The sequence below is a fragment of the Salvelinus fontinalis genome, chromosome 18, assembly GCF_029448725.1.
Source record: "Salvelinus fontinalis isolate EN_2023a chromosome 18, ASM2944872v1, whole genome shotgun sequence".
In the NCBI taxonomy this organism is placed as follows: domain Eukaryota; kingdom Metazoa; phylum Chordata; class Actinopteri; order Salmoniformes; family Salmonidae; genus Salvelinus; species Salvelinus fontinalis.
This window is the reverse complement of record NC_074682.1, coordinates 45,606,336-45,634,020: the sequence shown is the minus strand read 5'-3', so window position 1 is coordinate 45,634,020 and position 27,685 is coordinate 45,606,336. Positions and strand designations below refer to the sequence as shown.

General features: G+C 44.4%; 1 protein-coding gene across 2 annotated transcripts; it reads left to right on the top strand.

Moving 5' to 3' along the window:
• Window positions 1-27,574, top strand: LOC129815625 (phosphatidate phosphatase LPIN2-like). 2 transcript variants are annotated; one of them, XM_055869598.1, is made up of 19 exons: window positions 1-79; window positions 3,188-3,388; window positions 3,508-3,603; window positions 5,286-5,545; window positions 7,344-7,451; window positions 8,207-8,315; window positions 9,617-10,628; window positions 10,802-10,898; window positions 12,555-12,742; window positions 13,041-13,134; window positions 13,254-13,323; window positions 13,536-13,634; window positions 14,186-14,280; window positions 14,390-14,537; window positions 17,625-17,773; window positions 17,921-18,007; window positions 18,324-18,591; window positions 19,473-19,576; window positions 19,845-27,574. In XM_055869598.1, exons 2-19 carry the CDS (start codon window positions 3,197-3,199, stop codon window positions 19,990-19,992), a joined length of 3,324 nt encoding a protein of 1,107 aa, XP_055725573.1. In that variant the 5' UTR covers window positions 1-79; window positions 3,188-3,196; the 3' UTR covers window positions 19,993-27,574. The 2 variants fall into 2 exon arrangements, with proteins under 2 accessions (XP_055725573.1, XP_055725574.1); XM_055869599.1 differs by lacking the exons at window positions 1-79; window positions 5,286-5,545 and having other exon boundaries at window positions 3,302-3,388.
• The last annotated feature ends 111 nt before the right edge of the window (window positions 27,575-27,685 follow it).

The window sequence follows — 27,685 nt, the reverse complement described above, 5'->3', positions numbered from 1 at the left end:
CTTCCATTCATAGAATCGTGTGCGCAGCGCTTGAAGTAGGAAGTCACCTAATATTTTTTTCTGAAACTCCGTCTGCCAGGTAAGATAAAATCAACAGAATCGTTACTTTAGCGTTGTTTAAGAGTTCAAAAATGTCAATAGAACGTTGATATGTTATAAAGTTTTGTTTTGTAAAGTGAACCTAATAGTTGCTATTTCAGCCAGCCGCGTCGCTGGCTGGCTGGGTCGATCCTGTTGTTATCCAGAATATGAATTCCCTGACAACTATCTAAGTTAGCTAAAATGGCTGGCTAGCTGGTAGCCCACCACCAACTGCTTTTAACTACGCAACTGGTTTGAAAACGATAGATAGTTACCGAATGTAATTTGTTTTAAACATGCAGACTGCCAGGCTAAGTGTCTGGATGTTCATCATTATAAAATTAATAAATTAATCATAATTTGGAAGCGCAGTTTGTTTGTCTGACTAGTTACTATAGCTAGTTACCACAGCCACAATGTCACATTTATTATTGGAATATTATGGATGCATTCACACAGGCAGCCCAATTCTGATATTTTTCCCCACAAATTGGTCTTTTCACAAATCAGATTAGATATTTTGCCAACAATGGGCAAACTAATCAGAATTGGGCTGCCTGCCTCAAGGTAAATTCTGTTCACGACATCTGACGTTCTCCTCCAGTTAGGCATGTCACAGTTTTTGTCCAAATAATGCCTTGTTTGAAATCTGACCCATCCCATAAATTAATAAACTCACTATTGAGGGAGTGAGGATTTTGGCATCAAATTTGATGCTATTAGATCACGTGACCATGGCAAATTCCACCTACACCTGTTTTACAGGTCATGGCCATCACATGACATTATTTGCTCCACATCAGGGGCATGCTGGTAGCACATATGTCAGAGGTACACACATTTTAACAGATGGGATGAGTCTTTATTTTTTTGCCTCTGGGCTTGTTTGCCTTTGAATTATCTCTACCACTTAGGCTAATCTGAATGAATGGTTCTCCATGGCTATGATGCATGCCGTGGCTAAGAAGCATGTTGTAGCCTGTCTGACACATCAGGACATGTAGGAATCGCACGCTTTGTCTAACGCTTGAACGGATCAGCAGCAGGTGTGATTGTGTTCTTCTCTTTGCTATTTCAGGCTTTTCTAGTTGCGGTTGATGATTTTTGTGATACATTAGGCTACAGTGATTGGATAACAGTGGGGATTCTCAATTAAATATTTGTTGTCCTTCAACAAGAGACAACTCGTTTTCGTGCAAATCTTTTCATTGAGAAATACTGCACCAAACATCTTAGATCTAACATCTTAGATGTAAAATTGTACGACTAAGATGTTCTCAGAAAAAACATCAAAACTAATGAGAGATTCCTTGAGTTAACTTAGATTAATTTGGACTTTTGAGGAAGTGTACACTGCCTACGGCATCTCAAAATGGACAAACGGTACTCTTGCCACTTTTTCTTGTTTTTCATGCAAAGGTCTTTTAAGGGAGTATACGAACACACTTGTTCGGTTCCGAACTGAAGCATACTGACGCCTTTAGCCTTCTAAATGTTCTCTTTCTTCGAGGCCTTCATTCTAATAGGCTAGCCTGATAACTGTTGATCATCAGAATGAAGCTAGAACAGCCTGATTGCCTCGGTCTCCCTGTTTTGATAGTTTTTGTTATTTAGTTTTGTGGGGATTCTTCTAAACTTATATGCAAATCACTGAGTAATTCTCATTGAACAGTTCTGATCAATCAGATTTTGCAGTCTACAATTTATTTGTAATTATGTTCCGCCCCCCTGACCTATCTGCTCAAGAATCAATCGGCTCATGGCTGAATCTAGTTTATGATCCCCGCTCTACACTATTACTGTAGTCAGTCTGGTATAGATTTGACTTTGAAACAATTCAAAATGAAATTCGGATAGGCCTAGATGTTGTCAGAATGAATTGATTTAGACTAATCTCAACATTTCTAAATCAGAACAAATTGACGTAATTTCTAAGTAGCCCTATTTAGCCTAAGCTGTTTAAACATAGCATTTCAGGTAATAGGTCTAAGCAGAGTACCACTATCTCTAAATGTATTGATTTGTTAGGCCTAGAGCCTGTTACATTGTCATAACCTCAGACCTGTCTTAGTAACAAAATAGTTAGCGTTAATCTGCAGTTCAAACAATAAGAAAGTGTCAACCAACCACTGATTTCAATGGGCAAATATATAATACATTTAAGTGTCTAAAAATGGATGTAGCAAGTGCAGCTATCCCCTTTGAATAAAGAGGGATCCATCATATTTGACCCAATGAATAGGAACTCTATATAAGGTGTGTTGATTCATCATGAGTAGTTCAATTAAATCACATCACTAGATTGTTGTGTGTTCTGCAGTGCTGAACCTTGATCTTCATCAGAGCAGCGTATCTTTAACCTTTTTCTTTTTTGACACATTCATTCCAAAGGTCAATAAAGCTTGTTCGAAACACTTAGGCTAGCCTATTGGCATCTTGGTTTAGCATGACAAAAGATTTGACAGTGGACTTGATCCTGGTACACAAAACATTAGGAACACCTTCCTAATATTGAGCTCCTTTTGCCCTCAGAACAGCCTCAATTCATCGGGCAAGGTGTCAAGTGTTACACAGGGATGCTGGCCCCATGTTGACTCCAATGCTTCCCACAGTTGGGTCAAGTTGGCTAGATGTCCTTTGGTTGGTGGACAATTCTTGATACACATGGGAATTGTTCAGAAGGAAAAACCCAGCAGCATTGCAGTTCTTGACACACAACCGGTGCGCCTGGCACCTACTACCATACCCCATTCAAAGGCACTTACATGTTCTGATTTGTCCATTCACCCTCTGAATAGCACACATGGACAATCCATGGCTTAAAAATCCTTCTTTAACTCATCTCCTCCCCTTCATCTAAACTGATTTTTGAAGTGGATTTAACAAGTGACGTCAATAAGGGATCATAGCTTTCACCTGGTTAGTCTGTCATGGAAAGACCAGGTATTTTTAATGTTTTGTACTTTCAGTGTATGTATATATTCTGCTTTGCCAACAAACTTGGATGATACTAGGGTATATTATATTTCTCAAATCAATAAGATTGGTAAAGAATTGTGTAAACATAGGACAAGAATTACCCCTTGACCTGCTCTCTCCCCTCCAGTCCCAGACCATGAACTATGTGGGGCAGCTGGCGGAGACTGTGTTTGTGACGGTCAAAGAACTATACCGGGGCCTGAACCCAGCCACGCTCACGGGGGCCATCGACGTTATCGTGGTGCGTCAGCCCGACGGCAGCCTCCAGTGCTCTCCGTTCCATGTGCGCTTTGGCAAGCTCGGTGTGCTGCGCTCCAAGGAGAAAGTGGTGAGTATGAAGAAGAAGAAGATTGGAGTGTGTGGTGTTGTCTACAAATGGAGGGTGCATGTACTGTATATACGCGGATAGCCTCTCACACACACACTGCCTGTGACCGTGTGTTGCAGGTGGACATAGAGATCAATGGGGAGCAAGTTCACCTGCAAATGAAACTGGGGGACAATGGAGAAGCTTTTTTTGTGGAGGAAAATGAGGATTGTGAGGTATGTTTTTAAACATTTTATTTTGACTATCTGATCCTATAGGTTTGTTCAGTCATGGAGTTGAACCTCTCTTTATAGTTGTGTTGAGCTAATAGGGAAGGTGACATGATGTAACCTATTTAGTTTCTTCTGTAGCTTATTGATGCTGTACAGTGCATTCGGAAAGTATTCAGACCCCTTGAATTTTTCCATATTTTGTTACGTTACAGCCGTATTCTAAATTGGCAGAATTTTTATCCCCCCCCTTCATCAATCTACACACAATACCTCACAATGACAAAGCAAAAGCATGTTTTTATAAATTTTAGCTAATTTATTACAAATATAAAACTGAATTATCACATTTTACATAAGTATTCAGACCCTTTACTCAGTACTTTGTTGTAGCACCTTTGGCAGCGATTACAGCCTTGAGTCTTCTTGGGTATGACGCTACAAGCCTGGCACGCCTGTATTTGGGGAGTTTTTTCCATTCTTCTCTGCAGATCCTCTCAAGCTCTGTCAGGTTGGATGGGGAGCGTCGTTGCACAGCTATTTTCAGTTCTCTCCAGAGATGTTCTATCGGGTTCAAGTCCAGGCTCTGGCTGGGCCACTAAAGGACATTCAGAGACTTGTCCTGAAACCACTCCTGCATTGTCTTGACTGTGTGCTTAGGGTCGTTGTCCTGTTGGAAGGTGAAACTTTGCTCCAGTCTGAGGTCCTGAGTGCTCAGCAACAGGTTTTCATCAACGATCTCTCTGTACTTTGCTCTGTTCATTTTTTCCTCGATCCTGACTAGTCTCCCAGTCCCTGCTGGTAAAAAACGTCCCCACAGCATGATGCTGCCATCACCATGCTTCACCGTAGGGATGGTGCCAGGTTTTCTCCAGATGTGATACTTGGCATTCAGGCCAAATAGTTCAATCTTGGTTTCATCAGACCAGAGAATCTTGTTTCTCATGGTCTAAGAGTCTTTAGTTTTCTTTTGGTAAACTCCAAGCGGGCTGTCATGTGCCTTTTACTGAGGAGTGGCTTCCGTCTGGCCAATCTACCATAAAGGCCTGATTGGTGGAGTACTGCAGAGATGATTGTCCTGCTGGAAGTTTTTCCCCTCCCCACAGAGGAACTCTGGAGCTCTGTCAGTCACCTCCCTGACCAAGGCCCTTCTCCCCCGATTGCTCAGTTTGGTGGTGCCAAACTTCTTCCATTTAATAAGGATGGAGGCCACTGTGTTTTTGGGGACCTTCAATGCTGCTGTGTTTTTGGTAACCTTCTCCAGATCTGTGCCCCGACACAATCCTGTCTCGGCGCTCTACGGACAATTCATTGGACCTCATGGCTTGGTTTTTGCTCTGACATTCACTGTCAACTGGGATCTTATATAGACAGGTGTGTGGACATGATTTGTAAAGGCAATCAATTGAATTGACCACAGGTGGACTCCAATCAAGTTGTAGAAACATCTAAGCTCAATTTGAGTTTCATAGCAAAGGGTCTCAATACGTATGTAAATAAGGTATTTCTGTTTTTTTATGATGAGGAATAACTTTGATTAATTTTAGAATAAGGCTGTAACGTAACAATGTGGAAAAAGTCAAGGGGTCTGAATACTTTCCCAATGCACTGTATGTGTAGCCTAGCAAGTACCTTTCTTTACCTTAGTTTGAAATATGCATTCCCCCCCCCCCCCCCACACCAACCAGTCCAGAGTGCCAGCCCACCTCTGCACGTCGCCCATCCACATAGAGCTGCTGGAGGTGGCTGAGGAAACCTTAGAGGGGCTCCCCAGTTCCGGAAGCACACGAAGGAAAAAGAGGCGGCGAGTACGCATACGCTCCGACTCCCACCTAAGAGAAGATGGTAGCTCCTCGTCCGACGAGAGGGAAAGAGAGAGAGAGAGGGAGCAGTCAGGAGAACAGGAGAGCCCCTCCAAAGAAGAGCCCAGCACGCCCATGCTCGCCAGGTCACTATCAGGGTTGTTCCACGAATAGAGTACATTTTGGGTAGTGTAACAGGTGTCGTTTTAGAGTTCAGAAATCAGCATTTGAAACTTTTTCACCTGCATTTTATATTGAAAGTCACTTTTTTTGTTGCTTCGATAGAATGATCAGGGGCGTGCAACTATCATTTTCCTTCGCAGTAAATACATTGTTGCAACACATTTGGCAGGAAATAGCTTCATTCATCAGATGACAACAGAAGTTCCTTTGCAATTTGGCTAGCAGCCACAAAAGTAATTGAGCTTACAATGAAAAAGCAAGGTATGTTTTTGCCAAAACGATGCATATTTTGAATGTTTATCATAGAAAGAATGTAGCCAGCTACATTTCCAAATGTTTGCTTGAAATTAGTCTGGCATTTTACCCGAGAAAAGTAGGCTACACTGAGAAAGTAGCTAGACATCTCTGCTGATAGAAGGCCCAGTTGTGAATTCTCATCCGAGTGCAGCTGAAGCACAAAATTAGTCTGAGCAGAAATTACAATGAGATCTGCATTTACAAAACGCAGCAAGATATTTCTTATTTTTTTACTATTTTCTACATTGTAGAATAATAGTGAAGACATCAAAACTATGAAATCCTACAGTAACCAAAAATGTGTTAAACAAATCAAAATATATTTTACATTTGATATTCTTCAAAGTAGCCACTCTTAAAAAAAAATACAAAACAATATGTTTAAAAAATACAATAGAAAAATAACAAATAATTAAAGGGCAACAAAGTAACAGTAGCGAGGCTATATACAGGGGATACCAGTACAGAGTAAATGTGCGGGGGCACAGGTTAGTCAAGGTAAACGACAAATAAAACAAATGTAATATACACAACAACTGAAATATTTTAGTAATGTAAATAACTGATGGTTAAAAATTGATAAGCAGTCACTACTGTCATGGGACTTTTATATAATCGAAAACTTTTTGAATATTCAAACCGAGCCGACTTCACTACTATCTGTGGGTAACAGTTGACATGTTATGCTCGACGGGCTCAGTTTCCCACCACAAAACACCAGAATATGGACAAAAAGATGACAACCAGCTGACCTGCTTTTACAGTATAATTTGATTCCATGTTCAATGTTTCTTTTGAAAATATAATTTTAAAAGGTATAATTTAACCATATTAAAAAGAGAGTTAAGTTCACATATCAGGGTTGACCTTAAAATGAGGGACCGAAGTAAAGTAATCACATGAAATAAATGATAATCTTCACAAATGATTGTCAAAGCCAGAACGTAAGTAGGGCCTTACAATGATGGTGAAAACGTGGACAAATGGTGGCGATAAGTGGGTTAAAATCTTGCTAGAAGTCTGAAAAACTAGAGGAGAGACAGATTTTTGGCAATTTAGCAAGTCTTTATTCATATTAAAAACCTAATTTATTGAATTTTACATGTGGTCTATAATAAAGGGCACTTAATGTAAGATAACAGGCTTTTTAAAATTAAATATTGGTGCACAAATTCTACTTAAAATATCAAAGGGATGCAAAATGTACTCTTCGTTGAACAACCCATCAACTACAATTTGAAAACATTAATTCCTTTGGTTGAAAATTACTATTCTATCGGTTTCATTGTGCCGTCCAAGCTAAATCAGGCATACCTTGAGTGTTAGGTGGAAGGCGAATACATATTCAACCCAGGTCTAATTGTTAAATTTAGCATCCGGTATGTGGCTTTGAGTGATCAGCTTTAGTGTTCTGATACCCTGTGGCTGACTTTAAAAAATAAATACAATTTGTCTCCCTAACAGTAAGTCTGTGTACTTCTCGCTGTCCGAGGAGCCGATGGAAGAGTTGGTGGCCGTGCAGACCAGGGACGTCCACCCTCACTCTGATGGAGAGTGGTCCCCCTCAGAGAGGTCAGACAATCAATCAATCAAATGTATTTTATAAATCCCTTTTTAGATTAGCAGTTGTACCCAGCCTAAACTCCCAAAGAGCAAGCAATGCAGGCAGAAGCACCGTGGCCACGCTAAACTCCCTAGAAAGCACGAACTAAGGAAAAAACCTGGAGAGGAACCAGGCTCTGAGTGGCCATTCCTCTTCTGGCTGTACCGATTAGAGATTTAAGAGTACATTTGGACATTAAGGCCAGACAACAGGTCAGGCAATTTACCTGCACTTTAAGGGGCAGTTTCCTGGACACAGATTAAGCATAAATTCTCCAATGAGTTTGCTTTTTGATCCAGGACTAGGATAGTCTAATCTGTGTCCTAGAAACCGCCCCTGGTAGTCAGTTAAAATAAGTTTGTATTTTCATTCTCTTTTACTGTCTGTCCCCCTCTTTCTCCAGTTTATGAACCCTCTCTGTCACTTTTTCCCTCTTGTCTTTTTTTCTCCTGCTCTCTAATTAGGAAAAACACTCACACATCTGAGGTTAATTGTTGCAGGTGTGTGGGAATTATTTGGAACTATTGTTGAAATAAGAAAAGAATCCTGCACGCTCCGCTTGCCGCTATCAGTTGTTTATCTAGCTTAGTTAACGTATGCATGACCTTCGTCAGAGCCTTCTGAGAGCTTCTTCTGCCCCCCATCCATCTGTCTCTCTTTTTCAACAGTTTCTCTCTCTCTTTCCTTCAATTAATTAGCCTCTCTCTGTGTCTTCTATTTCCAGTGTGTTCTATAGTCGTCCTTCCTCCCCCAAGAGTGACTCTGAGCTACTGGTGAAGCCTCCGGAGTCTTCAGGGCCTCAGATGCAGTGGAACTGGGGTGGCTTTCCTGAGGTATAACATAACAGAGCATATTGAGGCCATAACTGGGTGTACAGGTGTCATAACAGGACATATGGGTAGCATAACACGTCATAATGGGACATAGAGGTCATAACAGGGAGTACAGGTGACATAAAATGACATTAGGGATGTAACAATTCACTGATGGGCATCCATCCCCGGTTCAAAAGTGGCATGAATTGGTCTGAAAATTATTTCAAAAATCATGAACCGCCGCTTCACTAATGTTTTTCTTACTCATATAATTGTATCCCCCCCCCCTACAAAAATATCTAATATTTTGTGACTGAGTTGATGTGTCCTCTCCTTCAGTAGCCTAACTAACTACGCATGTAAATGTGTATGAGTCATTGATCTCTAAGTCTGATAACAACTGTGCATACAGAGTGCAGCTGCTCACGCCAACCAGAGCCTCCCTGATCTAATATTCTTAGCATCTTCAGCATTCAAATGTTTGTAAAATGGCTTTCGCTATGTCAAATTATAGGCTTTGTTAGTTGGGTGACAACCAATGTTATTTGCTTGGTCATTGTTACCAAATACACTGTAGAAAATCGTTTTACCGACAGAGGTGTGTAGGCTACCGGAGTGGTCACAACTCGCTGCTGATTGGGGCTTTTCGATTGCCAGGTTCACCATAGGAAATGATGAAGGTAGTTTTGCTTTAAATAGTCATTTTTACATGGACAGGGTAAAGTTGTAATTTCTGCTGTACTTATTTTGAGCTGCACTGTAGGCCTATGGTCTGAGCGGGAGTCGGAGTAGAGCAGCTCTCAAAGTTCAATTTTTTTTTTGTCATTTGCAGATGCTCTTATCCAGAGTGACTTAGACAGGAGCAATTAGGGTTAAGTGCCTTGCTGAAGGTCACATTGACAGATTTTTTTCACCAAGTCTGCTCATGGGATTCAACACTCTGAACCGATAGGCTACCTACCGCCCCAAATGGTCAAAACCATTCGCTTTTAAGACGGGGGTGAAATCCAAAGCTGTTCTATATTAATTGCTAATTTCTACAGATAAATATTGACATATTACTAGCGCCCCCGAAAATGTGCTGCTAAAATGCCAAGTTAATTGGTGGGTGATGGGGATCCCCCCCCTCCCACACACTCACACAGTACAGTCGTTCCAGTACTGTATCAGAGCCCATGTATCTAGATGCGAATCGAATCGTGCTTGAAAGGCACATCCCTACATGACATAGAATTGACATAACTGGACATACAGGTGTCATAAAAAGTTTGTTCAGTAGCTCCATCACCACACTGCTTTGTTTTCCCTGCTCCCTCTAGATGTGTCCAACGGAGAGAGGGAGGGTGGAGGTGCAGCATGTCTCCGCTGGCATCCACTGCTCGGACAGCTCCCACTTCCGCACCATCCAGCGGCAGGACTCCTTCGACATGGGCCTGGAGCCCGGGGTCAGCTTTGTCCAGCTTTGTCCGAGCAGTAGCGTGACGGTGGTGGTCAGGCCCACGCCCAGGACCGGACCAGCGGTCCAACCCACAGAAAGTTCCCGCATAGACCTGGAGAGAGCCTCCAATATGACCCACTCCACCCCGAATCACCACACCTCAGAGCTCTTCTCAGAACCGCTAACATTGGCATCGTTAGCGATGGCTAGCATAGAATCGCCTCAAGCCCCAGGGCCTAGAAAAACAAAAACGCAGCCACAAGTAGAGACCCAGCAGGCAGGGGATGAAGTAGCCGAGGAGTCCCCATCCAACCCGGAGCTGGAAGACTCCAGAAACTCCCTGGCTAACACAATTAGCATGGCTAATGTAGACAACACTGATAGACAAGCTAGCGAAAAAAGCACAGCAAATGTTGAATGTGTAGCTAACAACATTTTTAGCCAAGTTGAAAACTGTATAGACACACACATCCCATCCATAAAAGGTAGCAAAGCTGGCACAATCAGCGCAGACAGGCTAGCTAGCGACAGCACAGCAGCTTTAGCTAACAAGGCTAGTTTGGCTAACACAACTAGCTATGCCAGTGCAGCCAACTTAGGTCTCATTACCACAGAGTATCTGGGTAGCAGAGCACAACCAGAACAGCACAGTGCCTTTCCAGAACACAATGGACAAGGGACAGAAGTTGTCTTGAGTGAGGGTGACAGCGGGATTGAGCCCTGCACCGAGGGAGGGGAGGAGACAGAGAACGGCTCTGCAATGACGGACAAAGCCACAGACGGCTCCCTGACCAATCAGGCTGCAGAGAGTGTCGGAGTGACAGACTTGTTAGCCACTGAGGCTCTGGGGGAGGAGCAGTCTAGCTCAGCAGAGCACCAGGACAAGAAGAAAGGTGAGAAACCGATCTCGTCTCAATCCCTAAACCCTGTGCACACATCCTGTAGATCTGAGAGGATTTGACAGGTATACGCATTATAGTAATATCTTCAAGAGGATTTGAGTGTTGGTTTTGACATGACATTGAATTGTGTGGTCTGTCTCTGCTGCTGTGCTGTGTGAACACAGGTAAACGCAGTCAGCACCTTGGACCCTCCGACATCTACCTGGATGACTTGTCTAACCTGGACCCAGAGGTGGCAGCTCTCTACTTCCCACCTAAAAGGTAAAGGGCTCCCAGCTCTCCTTCCTTCCGTCCTTCCCTTTCTTCCTCAATAGCATATAGAGAATTCATATTAGATAAAGTCGAAACAAGTATGACATCCCAGCATTTAAAGTGCAGGTTGGCATTTATTGTCATGCATCTTGCACTGGAGGCAGTTCTGCAAAGTCAGAAAATCAGATTTTAAACTTAACCACATTACTAACCCTAAAGCTTAACCCTAACCAAGACCAAAAAAGCTCCTTTTTGTTTTCAGGAATTTATATAGCCAATTTTGACTTTGCTGGCCCATCTAGTGAAAATTGTTCAGTTCTGCCTTCAGGGCAAGATTCATGACAGTGAACGTCAACCTGCGTTTAACCCTTGTCCTACAATTCTCTCCCCACCCCGTGGAAATCAAATCATAAAATCTCCATTAAGAATCCATTTGCTTAAGCTAGAGAGATGTTTTTTTGTTGCATTGTCTGCTTCTCAATCCACCACATCTGCTGATATCGCCCTTCCACATCAGCGGTGAAATGAGGTAGAACTAGAGCAGTGTTTGTCAGACCATGATACATTCCAAAAATCGGTCTTCTCACGAAAACGTCTGAACTGTTTGGCCTGAAAACTATTATGAACCCTCTATTGACAGATGAGACTCTCAAAATGGTGTTCTCTGTTTTACTCTACGACCCCCACAAGCCTCTTGGGACTCCTCTGAAGGTCCCCAGTACTAGTTTAAAAAAGAATGGAAGTGTGTATATATGGAGATAAATGCATGTAAAATAAAAGTCTTTCTTATGTCTCTCAGATATAGGACCGACATTTCAGAACAAACTTCCTTTAGATTGTTTTGGGGGACTATCTGTTGTTATTCAGTGCATTTCTATTGGCTAATAGCAGTAATGCAAAATTCAATGTTCCCTCTAGACGGTTAAAGATGCCTACTATTTAGAATGCAAGTACAGGTATTCGGACACGGCCAGTGAGCTTACATAGTAGGTGAGTGCATGGATTTTAACATGGAGCTACTTAAAGTTAGAATGGACATTACTCTTTATCAACTGGGGTTTTCATGCCCCATATAATTATGCTTTGGTATTTCCCATGGAATGGAGGTCAACAGGCAATGGATTTCATCATATTTAGCCCAAAATATGTCACTTTTCCCCCACTTCTGTCTAGGTATGAGCCAAGTTCCCAGTTGGCATGCCTTCCGCATTCCACACTTACTCAGTGTCAAGGATGACACAAATCAGTTAAGTCTGTGTATAATGTAGCAGGATGCGTTCCCTAACCAGATCATGAGTAATGTTATCTTAGACTTGACTGTGTCCTCACAAGGCAGGTCACACTGGTAGGGACTCACATGGACATCAGCAGACATAAGATATCATAGACTGTATCACATCCTATACCAAATCAATAGTCATTTCTGAGTGTTTCTCAAAGTTAGAACCTATTGATCCCACTCCTGAATAGCACCTGATAAATGCAACAGCTTGGAACTTTCTATTCCCTCATAGTGATGAAATATTAGTGTTAGATTATCCATTATGTACATGGAATCAGCATGGGGATCAATTCCATTTCAACTCAGGCAATTCAATTCTCAAGTAAATACATAAAAGGCATAGTGGTAGAAGATTTTGCTAATGGTTATGCCTCTCCACTCAGTGAGGCAGAAGGATGCTCGCGGCTCGGTGCGGAGCAAGGGTCCGGTTCTGGTAACCAGTCTCCCCAGTCGGTGGGCAGTGGGGCCATGGACAGCGGCACAGAGTACCTGTCCGACTCTACCACCAACCACATGGACGTTAGCATGTCCCTTTGCGGTCGCACCGGCCACACCAGTCATATCAACAAAGGTGTGTGTGTGTGTACAGATGTAGGATCCTAATTTGATCACCCTGTTGCAGAAGAACTTTCCTGCAATGTCTATTTCTGTGCAGCTGTGTATGTGTCAGATGGAAGGAACCACATCCGCTCACCATTAGCTGCTTCTAGTGATGATCTTTAACAAGCTAGAGAGAACAATGAAGACTGACTTTTTTTTAATATGAAATATTAACACGTGGTAACCTATGCATTCTTACCCATTTCTAACAGTTGGATTGATGAGATTTTTTTCTTGACTTTCTCTATTGCCATTTGCCTCTATTCCAGATCAGTTTATGGAGCACGTTGTGAACTACCAGGATTTGGTGAGCAACCCTGGAATCATCGAAGATCCAAACCTGGTTATCTGCATCAACTCAAAGTAAGTGTTAGAGTTGCATTTGGTAGTGTACAATACGTTGCTTGCTTGTGGTTCTGCCATCATATTTTAAATGTGTCTGTCCATTGACAAATTAATGTTTTTTTTTTGTGCTCTTTTAGGTATTATAACTGGGCAGTGGCTGCCCCTATGGTTCTGTCAATGCAAGTTTTTCAAAAGAATATACCAAAGGTATATCTCTAATCTCTACCCTTGTTCACTTCCCTTCATGGATTTGAAATTAAATGACGAGTATAAATAAATATGAAGAGAAGTTTCCCTCTAGCTCATACTTACTGTACACCAATGTATGGGGAGTAGTGTACGAGTGCACACTTCAGGAGGAAGTAGGGACAGTGGTGACAGGTGTGCTATATGATCTTTAACCTTGTACCCGAATGTAGAGTGCCATTGACCAGCTGGTGAAGGACAAGATGCCAAAAAAGTCTGGCCGCTGGTGGTTCTCCTGGAGGAGGAAGGACATGGACACTAACTCAAACCAGGTAGCCTATCACAGGGTTTCTCAATCCATGCTAGGGTTGTGTTCAGTAGGCACAAAATGGAAGAAAAAAGGAAGGTACTATCTGAATCTTTTTTGTTTTCAGTTGCAACATGTTTTGCTAGCGTGTCACTTAACACAACCCAGGTTTTCTGGGAACCCCCAGCCATTACACATGTTGTTCCTGTCCAGCAGACCTTATAATTAACATTTTAGTCAGTTTGGAATTTCATGAATCATCATTGTATTTAAGCAATAAGGCACAAAAGGCTGTACTATATCATGAATATAGTCACAGATAAATGCTGTTGAGAGAAATTCAAGAGAAGGTTCGGACAGCATCGTGGACATGATGATATTCTAATGGCGGCGCAGTGATACCGCTGAAGGAACTGTTAGCAGGCATAGGTGTGCCAATTTCAGCAAATACGCCACAGCTTTGAACACTGCTCGTCCAATCAGCATCGATGGATCCCAACTACCCGTTTTATAATGAAGGATAATGTTAAAGAGCTGCCTAACAACAACATGTTTCTTTGTCTTTCCCTACGGCAGACTGGAGAGAACTCTAAGCAGGACCAAGAGGAGGCACAGACCAAGAATGATGTCTCAACCTCTGTGTCTGTCACTGGTCCCTCAACAACCATACTGTGAGTGATTACACACAGACACACACTGTTCCTCATGCGTAACGCATATGACCGATTGTAGTTTATTTTAGCTGATGGACTAGTAATTCTGCCATATGTGACTTTTCAGGGCGACTCTGGATGACCTGACTAGTGACGAGGAGGCGGGCCTAGGCAGAGTGGGCAACCTATCATCAGAGACCCTAGAGACCATAAACACTGCCCAGTGTTTTAGCCAAATGTACCGCAAGTCCCTACGCCTCACCTCCGAACAGATAGTACGTCATCACTGCTACACACACACCAGTCATTTTTCTGCCATTGATATCCTTGGGCGGGCTGCCTAAGCAATTTGTCGGATCGCCTAAGTCCATTCCTTTTTTGGGATCGAAAAATGTTTTCCCTGTAAACTTAAATGACTGAAACCCGATATACAGTGCTGTGAAAAAGTATTTGTCCCCGGAGCAGAATTCATGGTTCCTTCTATTAAGCCAAGTCGTCCAGGTCCTGAGGCAGCAAAGCATCCCCAAATTAACACACTACAACCACCATGCTTGACTGTTGGTATAAGGTTCTTACTGTGGAATGTAGTGTTTGATTTTCGTCAGGCATAATGGGACCCATGTCGTCCAAAAAGTTATTATTTTGACTAATCTGTCTATAAAAATCTTCCGAGAGTCTTGATGATCATCCAGGTTATTTTTGTCAAACTTGAGTCAACTTTTTGGTCAAGCATGGTGGTGGTAGTGTGCCGCTTTGGGGATTATTTGCTGCCTCAGGACCTGGACAGCTTGCCTTAATAGAAGGAACCATGAATTCTGCTCTGTATCAGACAATTCTACAGGAGAATGTTAGGCCATCCATGTGTGAGCTGAAGCGCAGCTGGAACATGCAACAAGACAGACAGTGATCCAAAACACACAATCAAGTCAACATTAAATGGTTAAAACTACACATTTTTAGTTTTGGAATGGCCTAGTCAAAGTCCAGAACTAATCCCAATTGAGATGTTGCAGTTCATGCTTGAAAACCAACACATTTCGCTGAGTTAAAGCAGTTCTGCTTACAAGAGTGGGCCAACATTCTTCCACAGCGACGTGAAAGACTGATCAACAACTACAGGAAGCATTTGGTTGCTGTCATTGAGTGTAAGGGGGCAATTACTTTTTTTACACAGGGGAATCGGGTGTTGAATAACTTTGTTAATTAAATAAAATACTTTTTTTATTTGTAAGCTCTGGTTCCCTTTATCTAATATTAGGTTTTGTTTGAAGATCCAATTTAGCATTCTGTAGCAAAAATAGAGATTCAGAAAGGGGGCAAATACTTTTTCACAGCACTAACTTGTATAGAAAAGGTAATGGACCAACAGTACCAGTCAAACGTTTGGACACACCTACTCTTTCAAGTTTTTATTTTTTTAACTATTTTCTACATTGTTGAATAATAGTGAAAACATCAACTATGAAATAGCACATATGGAATCATGTAGTAACCAAAAAAGTGTTAAACAAATCTAATTTAGCTATTTTATATTTGAGATACTTTAAAGTAGCCACCCTTTGCCTTGACAGCTTTGTACACTCTTGGCGTTCTCTCAACAAGCTTCACATGGAATGCTTTTCGAACAGAGTTCCCACATATGCTGAGCACTTGTTGGCTACTTTTCCTTCACTCTGCAGTCCAACTCATCCCAAACCATCTCAATTGGGTTGAGGTCGTGTGATTGTGGAGGTCAGGTCATCTGATGCAGCACTCTATCACTCTCTTTCTTGGTCAAATAGCCCGTACACAGCCTGGAGGTGTGTTGGGTCAGTGTCCTTCTGAAAAACAAATGATAGTCCCACTAAGCGCAAACCAGATGGGATGGCGTATCGCTGCAGAATGCTGTGGTAGCCATGCTGATTAAGTGTGCCTTCAATTCTAAATAGATCACTGACAGTGTCACCAGCAAACACCATCACCTCCATGCTTTACGGTGGGAACCACACATGCAGAGATCATCATTCAGCTACTCTGCATTTCACAAAGACATGTCGGTTGGAACCAAAAACCTCAAATATGGACTCCAGACCAAAGGACAGATTTCCACCGGTCTAATGTCCATTGCTCATGTTTCTAGGCCCAAGAAAGTCTCTTCTTATTGTTGTCTTTTAGTAGTGGTGTATTTGCAGCAATTCGACCATGAAGGCCTGATTCACGCAGTCTCCTCTGAACATGTTGAGATTTGTCTGTTACTTGAACCCTATGAAGCATTTATTTGGGCTGCAGTGTCTGAGGCTGGTAACTCTAATAAACTTATCCTCTGCAGCAGAGGTAACTTTGGGTCTCACATTCCTGTGGCGGTCCTCATGAGAGCCAGTTTCATCATAGCGCTTGATGGTTTTTGTGACTGCACTTAAAGAAACTTTCTAAGTTCTTGACATTTTCCGCATTGACTGACCTTCATGTCTTAAAGTAATGATGGACTGTCATTTCTCTTTGCTTATTTGAGCTGTTCTTGCAATAATATGGACTTGGTCTATTACCAAATAGGGCTATCTTCTGTATACCACACCTACCTTGTCAACTGATTGTCTCAAACTCATTAAGAAGGAAAGAAATTCTTTAAAATTCTTTATCCTTTAACAAGGCACAGCTGTTAATTGAAATGCGTTCCTGGTGACTACCTCATGAAGCTGGTTGAGAGAATGCCAAGAGCGTGCAAAGCTGTCATCCAGGCATAGGGTGGCTACTTTGAAGTATCTAAAATATATTGTTTGATTTATTTAACACTTTTTTTTTTTTTTGTTACTGCATGATTCATAGTTTTGATGTCTTTACTATTATTCGACCATTGTAGAAAATATTTAAAATAAAGAAATCCTGGAATGAGGTGTCCAAACTTTTGAATGGGGGGTGTGTGTGTGTTTTGTTAACTATCACAAAAATAAAAGTTAGACAGTCAGGAAGAATTGAACATTCGGAAAGCAATTTATTTAGCAGTACATTTTTTTGTTAAGTTTGAGCAAAATAACACAGCATTTGCCATGGCAAAATGCATAGAATTGTAGGAAATCACCTTTTTAAAACGGCCACATTCTTTCAGCTCGAGGGCAGAATATGTAGAATCGCAGGACATTTGCTTTAAAACTGCAAACATTTCTCAGGTCCATGGAGAAATGTGTAGAATTGCAGGTAATTGTCTTAAAAATGCTAAACGTTCTCTACACCGCCAAGATGGGGGGCCTCTAAAATTTGGGCAAGGCAGACGAGCCGACTGTGCCCCCCTGCCACGCCCACCACCTAAGCCCGTTTGATCCAGAAAAAACCCTGCACACAGTCATACACACTGCCTCATAATCCCTACCCTGTGTTGTGATCAGGAGCGGTTGAAACTGCGTGAGGGGGCCAACAAGGTTATGTTCAGCGTAACCACTCAGTACCAGGGCACCTGTCGCTGCGAAGCCGCCATCTACCTGTGGAATTGGGACGACCACGTCGTCATCTCAGACATCGATGGCACCATCACAAAGTGAGTGTGTGTTTGTGTGTATAAGAAAGGTACTACCCTGTGCTTTTAGAGACAGTTTAGCACCATCATGGCCCAGTGTGATCCAATCTGTATGTACATGTGAATGTGTGTTCAATGCTATATGACCTCTCTCCTTGCCAATTACAGGTCTGATGCCCTGGGTCATATCTTACCTCAGCTGGGGAAAGACTGGACACACCACGGCATTGCCCGTCTCTACCACAAAATCCACCAGTAAGTCACACCAGGGTCCTGTTCAGTAGATGTCTAGATAGTCCCTCTCTTTTTCAGTCTGTTTTCTTCTGTTAGGTTCATAATGAACAAGATGCAGCTGTTCCCTCCACCATCAGTATTTACTGTGCATGTGTTGGTTCCAAAACTCTATTTTGAGCCAAAATGACAACATTGTGAAACAACACTTCCTGCTCTAAATGAATGTGCCATGATGTGCCTCTCATTGGAAGCCAGTGATAACTTACAAGATGCTTGTATTCAGTTGTTGCTTTATTATTAATGGGTAACCCCTCTTCCCTCTCGCTCTCCCTTCTAGAAACGGATACAAGTTCCTCTACTGTTCGGCGCGGGCCATCGGCATGGCTGACATCACCAAGGGATACCTGCAGTGGGTGAACGACAAAGGCACCGTCCTCCCCAAGGGCCCCGTGCTGCTGGCCCCCAGCAGTTTCTTCTCTGCCCTGCACAGAGAGGTGGTAGAGAAGAAGCCGGAGGTGTTCAAGATCGCCTGCCTCACCGACATCCGAGACCTGTTCAACCCCCAGAGGAAGCCTTTCTATGCAGCCTTTGGCAACAGAACCAATGTGAGCCACACACAGTCACACACATACACACACACACACAGGCCTTGTCCGATTCCCTGACTTGCATTTTTAGTAGTAGGCGCTTTGGGAAAATATAACATTTTATAGGGGACGGGCTGTACCAAATGAACAAATGGCGGGAAACGACAAAATTATGCATTTGAGCCAAGTATGTTGATATTTTTTGCTCACTGTATACCAAACATATTTTTGTACTTTTACCCCGTTTTCTCCCCAATTTCATGATATCCAATTGGTAGTTAGTCTTGTCCCATCACTGCAACTCCTGTACGGACTCGGGAGAGGCGAAGGTCGAGAACCATGCGTCGTCCTGAAACACGACACTGCCAAGTCGCACTGCTTCTTGACGCACTGCTCGCTTAACCCGGAAGCCAGCCACACCAATGTGTCGGAGGAAACACCGTACAACTCGCGACAGAAGTCAGCGTGCATGCACCGGCCCCGCCACAAGGAGTCGCTAGAGCGCAATGGAACAAGGACATCCCAGCCCGGCCAAACCCTTCCTAACCCGGACAACGCTTTGCCAATTGTGCACCGCCTCATGGGTCTCCTGGTTGCGGCCGACTGCGAGACAGCCTTGTATTGAACCCGTGTCTGTAGTGACGCCACTAGCACTGCGAGGCTGCACCACTCGGGAGGCCCACATTTTTACTAAACAGTACTTTCTAAATAGTATGTATAATGATTAGTACACAGTATGTAGTTTTAGTAGGTAAGACAGATTTCAGACACACACACACACACACCACTGACTCACTGTGTGTTTGGCAATTGTTTCTCAATCCGTTCCCTGGGGGATGGATTGAGTTTTTTTGTATTTTAAATAAACCTTGATTTTAGTGTTGTCTGGACTTTCCCAGGATGCCAATGCTTATAAGGAAGTGGGTGTCCCTGACACCAGGATCTTCACTGTGAACCCCAAGGGTGAGCTCATTCAGGAGAAGAACAAAGGGAGCAAGTCCTCGTAAGTACACTAGCCACAGAGGAGTGACAGTCATCAGTCCACTCCTCATAAGTGCACACTAAATACATACAGTACAGTTTTTGTCTTGATTTAATAATTATTTTATAACATTTTTAAAATGCTCCTGATAACAGCATGCTTTGGTTTAGAGCATGCTGTCATGTCTGTTCCAAGATGCGGAATAGATCAGACTCCTAATAATTACAGCTGAATTTATAGAGCTGTGATGGCTCCGGCACATTATTGTGTGTGTGTGTGTGCACCACAGGTACACTCACCTGAGCGAGCTGGTGGAGCACTTCTTCCCTATGATCTCTGAGGATGGGAGGTCGTCCTCCTTCGACTGCCCCGAGTTCAGTCACTTCTCCTACTGGAGAGAGCCCCTACCACCACTGGACCTGTCCACTCTGGATTAGACACACTCGCCACTGGACCTGTCTACTCTGGATTAGACACACTCGCCACTGGACCTGTCCACTCTGGATTAGACACACTCGCCACTGGACCTGTCCACTCTGGATTAGACACACTCGCCACTGGACCTGTCCACTCTGGATGAGACACACACACACACACACACACACACACACTCGCCACTGGACCTGTCCACTCTAGATGAGACACACACACACACACACACACTCGCCACTGGACCTGTCCACTCTGGATTAGACACACTCGCCACTGGACCTGTCTACTCTGGATGAGACACACACACACACACACTCGCCACTGGACCTGTCCACTCTGGATGAGACACACTCGCCACTGGACCTGTCCACTCTGGATTAGACACACTCGCCACTGGACCTGTCCACTCTGGATGAGACACACACACACACACACACTCGCCACTGGACCTGTCCACTCTGGATTAGACACACTCGCCACTGGACCTGTCTACTCTGGATGAGACACACACACACACTCGCCACTGGACCTGTCCACTCTGGATGAGACACACTCGCCACTGGACCTGTCCACTCTGGATGAGACACACTCGCCACTGGACCTGTCCACTCTGGATGAGACACACTCGCCACTGGACCTGTCCACTCTGGATTAGACACACTCGCCACTGGACCTGTCCACTCTGGATTAGACACACTCGCCACTGGACCTGTCCACTCTGGATTAGACACACTCGCCACTGGACCTGTCCACTCTGGATGAGACATACACACACACACACTCGCCACTGGACCTGTCTACTCTGGATGAGACACACACACACACACACACTCGCCACTGGACCTGTCTACTCTGGATGAGACACACACACACTCGCCACTGGACCTGTCTACTCTGGATGAGACACACACACACACACACACTCGCCACTGGACCTGTCTACTCTGGATGAGACACACACACACACACACACTCGCCACTGGACCTGTCTACTCTGGATGAGACACACACACACACTCGCCACTGGACCTGTCTACTCTGGATGAGACACACACACACACACACACTCGCCACTGGACCTGTCCACTCTGGATTAGACACACACACACACACTCGCCACTGGACCTGTCCACTCTGGATTAGACACACTCGCCACTGGACCTGTCTACTCTGGATGAGACACACACACACACACTCGCCACTGGACCTGTCCACTCTGGATGAGACACACTCGCCACTGGACCTGTCCACTCTGGATGAGACACACTCGCCACTGGACCTGTCCACTCTGGATGAGACACACTCTCCACTGGACCTGTCCACTCTGGATGAGACACACTCGCCACTGGACCTGTCCACTCTGGATGAGACATACACACACACACACTCGCCACTGGACCTGTCCACTCTGGATGAGACACACACACACACACTCGCCACTGGACCTGTCCACTCTGGATTAGACACACTCGCCACTGGACCTGTCCACTCTGGATGAGACACACACACACACACACACACTCGCCACTGGACCTGTCCACTCTGGATTAGACACACTCGCCACTGGACCTGTCCACTCTGGATGAGACACACACACACACTCGCCACTGGACCTGTCCACTCTGGATTAGACACACTCGCCACTGGACCTGTCCACTCTGGATGAGACACACACACACACTCGCCACTGGACCTGTCCACTCTGGATGAGACACACACACACACTCGCCACTGGACCTGTCCACTCTGGATTAGACACACTCGCCACTGGACCTGTCAACTCTGGATGAGACACACACACACACACACTCGCCACTGGACCTGTCTACTCTGGATGAGACACACACACACACACACACACACACACACACACACACACACACACACTCGCCACTGGACCTGTCCACTCTGGATGAGACACACACACACACACACACTCGCCACTGGACCTGTCCACTCTGGATGAGACACACACACACACTCGCCACTGGACCTGTCCACTCTGGATGAGACACACACACACACACACACACTCGCCACTGGACCTGTCCACTCTGGATGACACACACACACACACTCGCCACTGGACCTGTCTACTCTGGATGAGACACACACACACACACACACACTCGCCACTGGACCTGTCTACTCTGGATGAGACACACACACACACACACACTCGCCACTGGACCTGTCTACTCTGGATGAGACACACACACACACACACACTCGCCACTGGACCTGTCCACTCTGGATTAGACACACTCGCCACTGGACCTGTCCACTCTGGATGAGACACACATACACTCGCCACTGGACCTGTCCACTCTGGATGAGACACACATACACTCGCCACTGGACCTGTCCACTCTGGATGAGACACACATACACTCGCCACTGGACCTGTCCACTCTGGATGAGACACACATACACTCGCCACTGGACCTGTCCACTCTGGATGAGACACACATACACTCGCCACTGGACCTGTCCACTCTGGATGAGACACACATACACTCGCCACTGGACCTGTCCACTCTGGATGAGACACACATACACACACACACACTCGCCACTGGACCTGTTTACTCTGGATGAGACACACACACACACACACACTCGCCACTGGACCTGTCTACTCTGGATGAGACACACACACACACACACACACTCGCCACTGGACCTGTCCACTCTGGATTAGACACACTCGCCACTGGACCTGTCCACTCTGGATGAGACACACATACACTCGCCACTGGACCTGTCCACTCTGGATGAGACACACATACACTCGCCACTGGACCTGTCCACTCTGGATGAGACACACATACACTCGCCACTGGACCTGTCCACTCTGGATGAGACACACATACACTCGCCACTGGACCTGTCTACTCTGGATGAGACACACACACACACACTCGCCACTGGACCTGTCTACTCTGGATGAGACACACACACACACTCGCCACTGGACCTGTCCACTCTGGATGAGACACACACACACTCGCCACTGGACCTGTCCACTCTGGATGAGACACACACACACTCGCCACTGGACCTGTCCACTCTGGATTAGACACACACACACACTCGCCACTGGACCTGTCCACTCTGGATGAGACACACACACACTCGCCACTGGACCTGTCCACTCTGGATGAGACACACATACACTCGCCACTGGACCTGTCCACTCTGGATTAGACACACACACACTCGCCACTGGACCTGTCCACTCTGGATTAGACACACTCGCCACTGGACCTGTCCACTCTGGATGAGACACACACACACTCGCCACTGGACCTGTCCACTCTGGATGAGACACACACACACTCGCCACTGGACCTGTCCACTCTGGATGAGACACACACACACTCGCCACTGGACCTGTCCACTCTGGATGAGACACACATACACTCGCCACTGGACCTGTCCACTCTGGATGAGACACACATACACTCGCCACTGGACCTGTCCACTCTGGATGAGACACACATACACTCGCCACTGGACCTGTCCACTCTGGATGAGACACACATACACTCGCCACTGGACCTGTCCACTCTGGATGAGACACACACACACACTCGCCACTGGACCTGTCCACTCTGGATGAGACACACACACACACTCGCCACTGGACCTGTCCACTCTGGATGAGACACACACACACACACACTCGCCACTGGACCTGTCCACTCTGGATGAGACACACATACACTCGCCACTGGACCTGTCCACTCTGGATTAGACACACACACACACTCGCCACTGGACCTGTCCACTCTGGATGAGACACACACACACTCGCCACTGGACCTGTCCACTCTGGATTAGACACACACACACTCGCCACTGGACCTGTCCACTCTGGATGAGACACACACACACTCGCCACTGGACCTGTCCACTCTGGATGAGACACACACACACACTCGCCACTGGACCTGTCCACTCTGGATGAGACACACACACACTCGCCACTGGACCTGTCCACTCTGGATTAGACACACTCGCCACTGGACCTGTCCACTCTGGATTAGACACACTCGCCACTGGACCTGTCCACTCTGGATGAGACACACACACACTCGCCACTGGACCTGTCCACTCTGGATGAGACACACACACACTCGCCACTGGACCTGTCCACTCTGGATGAGACACACACACACTCGCCACTGGACCTGTCCACTCTGGGTTAGACACACAGACACACTGTCTGGGGCGACAGGTAGCCTAGCCCTAAGGTTGCTGGATCAAATCCCCGAGCTGACAAGGTAAAAATCTGTCGTTCTGCTCCTGAGCAAGCCAGTTAACCCACTGTTCCCCAGGCGCCGAAGACGTGGATGTTGATTAAGGCAGCTCCCCGCACCTCTCTGGTTCAGAGGGGTTGGGTTAAATGCAGATGACACATTTCAGTTGAAGCCTTTAAGTTGTACAACTGACTAGACAACTGTACAACTGACTGGTTTTCCTTTCTATCTGTCCTCTCTCATCACCCCTTTTCTCCCTTATTCGATCCCTTTCGGAGTTCAGAAATAGTTTTAATTAATAAGCATTGATGGCCTGGAATATTGTAGATGTGCAAGGTTCTCATTTAATATTCTCTGTTTTGTGTCGATTCATCTGATGCAATTAAAAACTAAAGTGTCTGGCTTTCAGCAGAGAGAAAAATGTACACATATGCACCGATGACACTGCATTTTACGCAACACTATATACTTCATATTACGCTATACTTGATTGCAAAAAGACATACTGCACTGGCCATACCATATTGCCAATAACTAAATGATACTGGCGCAATGTGCATTTGTGCTGCTCAAGAATTCCAGTTATATTTACATTTTAGTCGTTTAGCATGTGGTTTTCCAAACTTTTTCACCCAGGCCCACCTTTCCAGTATTTGGGAACATCCCAAATACATTCCAGGTTTGAGTAAATTGACTGTTTGGGTAATTGAAATGGCCATGGTCTGAAACGGTGCCTTTTTGCTTATGATTTATAAGCTTTCATATTTAAAGGGATACTTAGGGAATTTTATCTACTTCTCGATGGTCAGATGAACTCATGGATACAATTTGTATCTCTGCGTACAGTTTGAAGGAAGTTGCTAACTAGCACTAGCACACGTAGTCAGTTGACTGGATGTCTTGGTATCTGCTAGTACTTCGACTTCCAAGTCATTGTGCTAATGCAAGTTAGTATTGGCTCACAAAACTACCTCTAACTTCCTTCATACTGGACACAGAGACAGAAGCTGTGTTCGAATACCCATACTACATACTTAATGAGTATATACTATTAGTTCATTTTAGTATACTGTAAACGAATGGTATTCTTTCGGTTGAGCGTAATAGCGCTTCCCCTGTCTACCGGAAGTTTTTTGCTGTTGCAATGCAACCTCTTGCTAGCTTGTTAGCATAACAAATTTCTAGCAAGACATTTTAGGATTTCTAGCAAGACATTTTAGGAGTAAATTCAATCTGGAGTGCCCGAGTGCGCTCTGAGCTTTCGTAAATTCAGAGCGTTGTGTTAAAGATTGATGATATTTACTAGAAGAGAGAGACCAAGTTGAGACGCTAGACCAGGTGGATAAGGTATGATATTTAAGGCAGTTTAATAAGTTGCAAAGATATCTGACAACACGTGCACGGGCTCGTCCATTTAGCTCAGAGGGAGCTAGCAGGAGGAGCCCCGACTCATATTGTGCAATACATTTTATACAGTGAAATGACGTAGGTAGATTCTAGTAGTTCTGCTCTCATGACTGGTCGCTGTGAGTGGAGGGCGGTCCCCTTCAGGCTAATATCAATGTTCCATTGGTTCTCAGTAGTGTTCTTTGTCCTTGGAACTCCCGCCTGAAACAGGGGTTTGTGTGTGTGTGTGTGTGTGTGTGTGTATATGCATGCGCATGCTCGTTGAGTGCCATGCCGGTCTGGGTTGTCTCTTTTATTGACAAGATGTTGAAGCAGACACCAGCAACTGGCGCCTGAGGTCAGAGCGCCCCCCTGAGGTCAGAGCTCATAAATGGTTTGTGTCAGCCATCTCTCTCTGTGTGTGTGTGGGAGTAAGGTTAGTATCTGGCACAGGCAGAACTGGTTCATCTGTGGGGTGCAGCAAAGTGTTACAACCACGTCTGCTTTAATAATGAAGGCATTATAACAATATTATAGCTAACAGTTGTCAGATTGTCCTTTCATAAATTCAGAGCGCACACTGGACCGTTCTGACCACGCAATGGCATCCAAGCTAACTTGCTAGCTACTTCCAGACACAAATGAAAGAACACCTCACTCTGACCATTTACTCGCCCTAGCAGAGCTGGTTAAGCTGTTTTTATGTCTTCCAGAGCGTTGGTGATTGTGCTGCTGGAAACAATTTAATTATGCTTTTTTTTGCCGATGTTTACTGACAATAGCCATATTCAACTGGGGTTGAGCGTTAGTAAATTAATCAGTTATTCTGCGCTCTGCCACAGGTACACTCAGACGAGAGAGAAATTAGATAGCCAGAGCGAATTTATGAACGCACAAATGTCCACTGTGAACGCACAATGACTATACGACTTAGCTAAACTAAGAATGACGGGAGTAATCAAGTCACTAAACGTTGGGTAGATAGTAAATATACTGGCAAGTTCGATGTATTAGTAGCCAACTAATGTTAGGTAGCTAGCTAACATACTGCTGTAATGATATGCGCTTTGTAAGGATGGTGTAGCTAACAAATTGTCAGCCAACATAACGTAAGGTAACTTATTTGAAAAGTATTTACTTTATTACATTTCTCATTTTCTTAACGTTTGTCATAATTAGTTAAACCAATGAATTTGTATCCGCTCTCGTTGGACTTCGGCTGCTTATTTTCTTCAAATCTGAAAACGTTGAAGTCACGCCCATTTTCTGAATAATTACATTATAGGCCCTTAAGCACGGAAAGAGTGATCACTGCTTTTATACTTCGTATTTTGGCAAATGTAGTGCGACCACCGGGAACTTATGGCATAATAACTATGACCAACCCTTGTAACGGATGTGAAATGGCTAGCTAGTTAGCGGGTACGCGCTAGTAGCATTTCAATCAGTTACGTCACTTGCTCTGAGACTTTAAGTAGGGTTGCCCCTTGCTTTGCAAGGGCCGTGGCCTTTGTGGAGCGATGGGTAACGATGCTTCGTGGGCGACCGTCGTTGATGTGTGCAGAGGGTCCCTGGTTTAAAGTTATACTGTTACACAAGCATACTATAATAGTCTATTTACGTCACAAATAGTGCTGTTAGTATGAGTATTCGAACACAGCTATAGACATGGTATCTACAAGTTCATCGGATTCTTAAGAAGTAGATAAAGGGCCTCATTGCCAAAATGCCGAAGTATCCCTTTAATTAATTATATTTAGAAATATATTATTTTTTTGTCATCCTAAGTGATACCAATTACTCTGTTTAGAGAGACATTGCATTGGACCCGAAGAGCCTTGTTATTTTCAAATGATCTACACTGAAGAAAATATAAACATAAAATGTAAAGTGTTGGTCCCATGTTTCATGAGCTGAAATAAAAGATCCCAGAAATGTTCCATGTGCGCAAAAAGCTTATTTCTCTCAAATTTTGTGAACTAATTTGTTTACATCCCTGTTAATTAGCATTTCTCCTTTGCCAAGATCAAGAAGCTAATTAAACAGCATG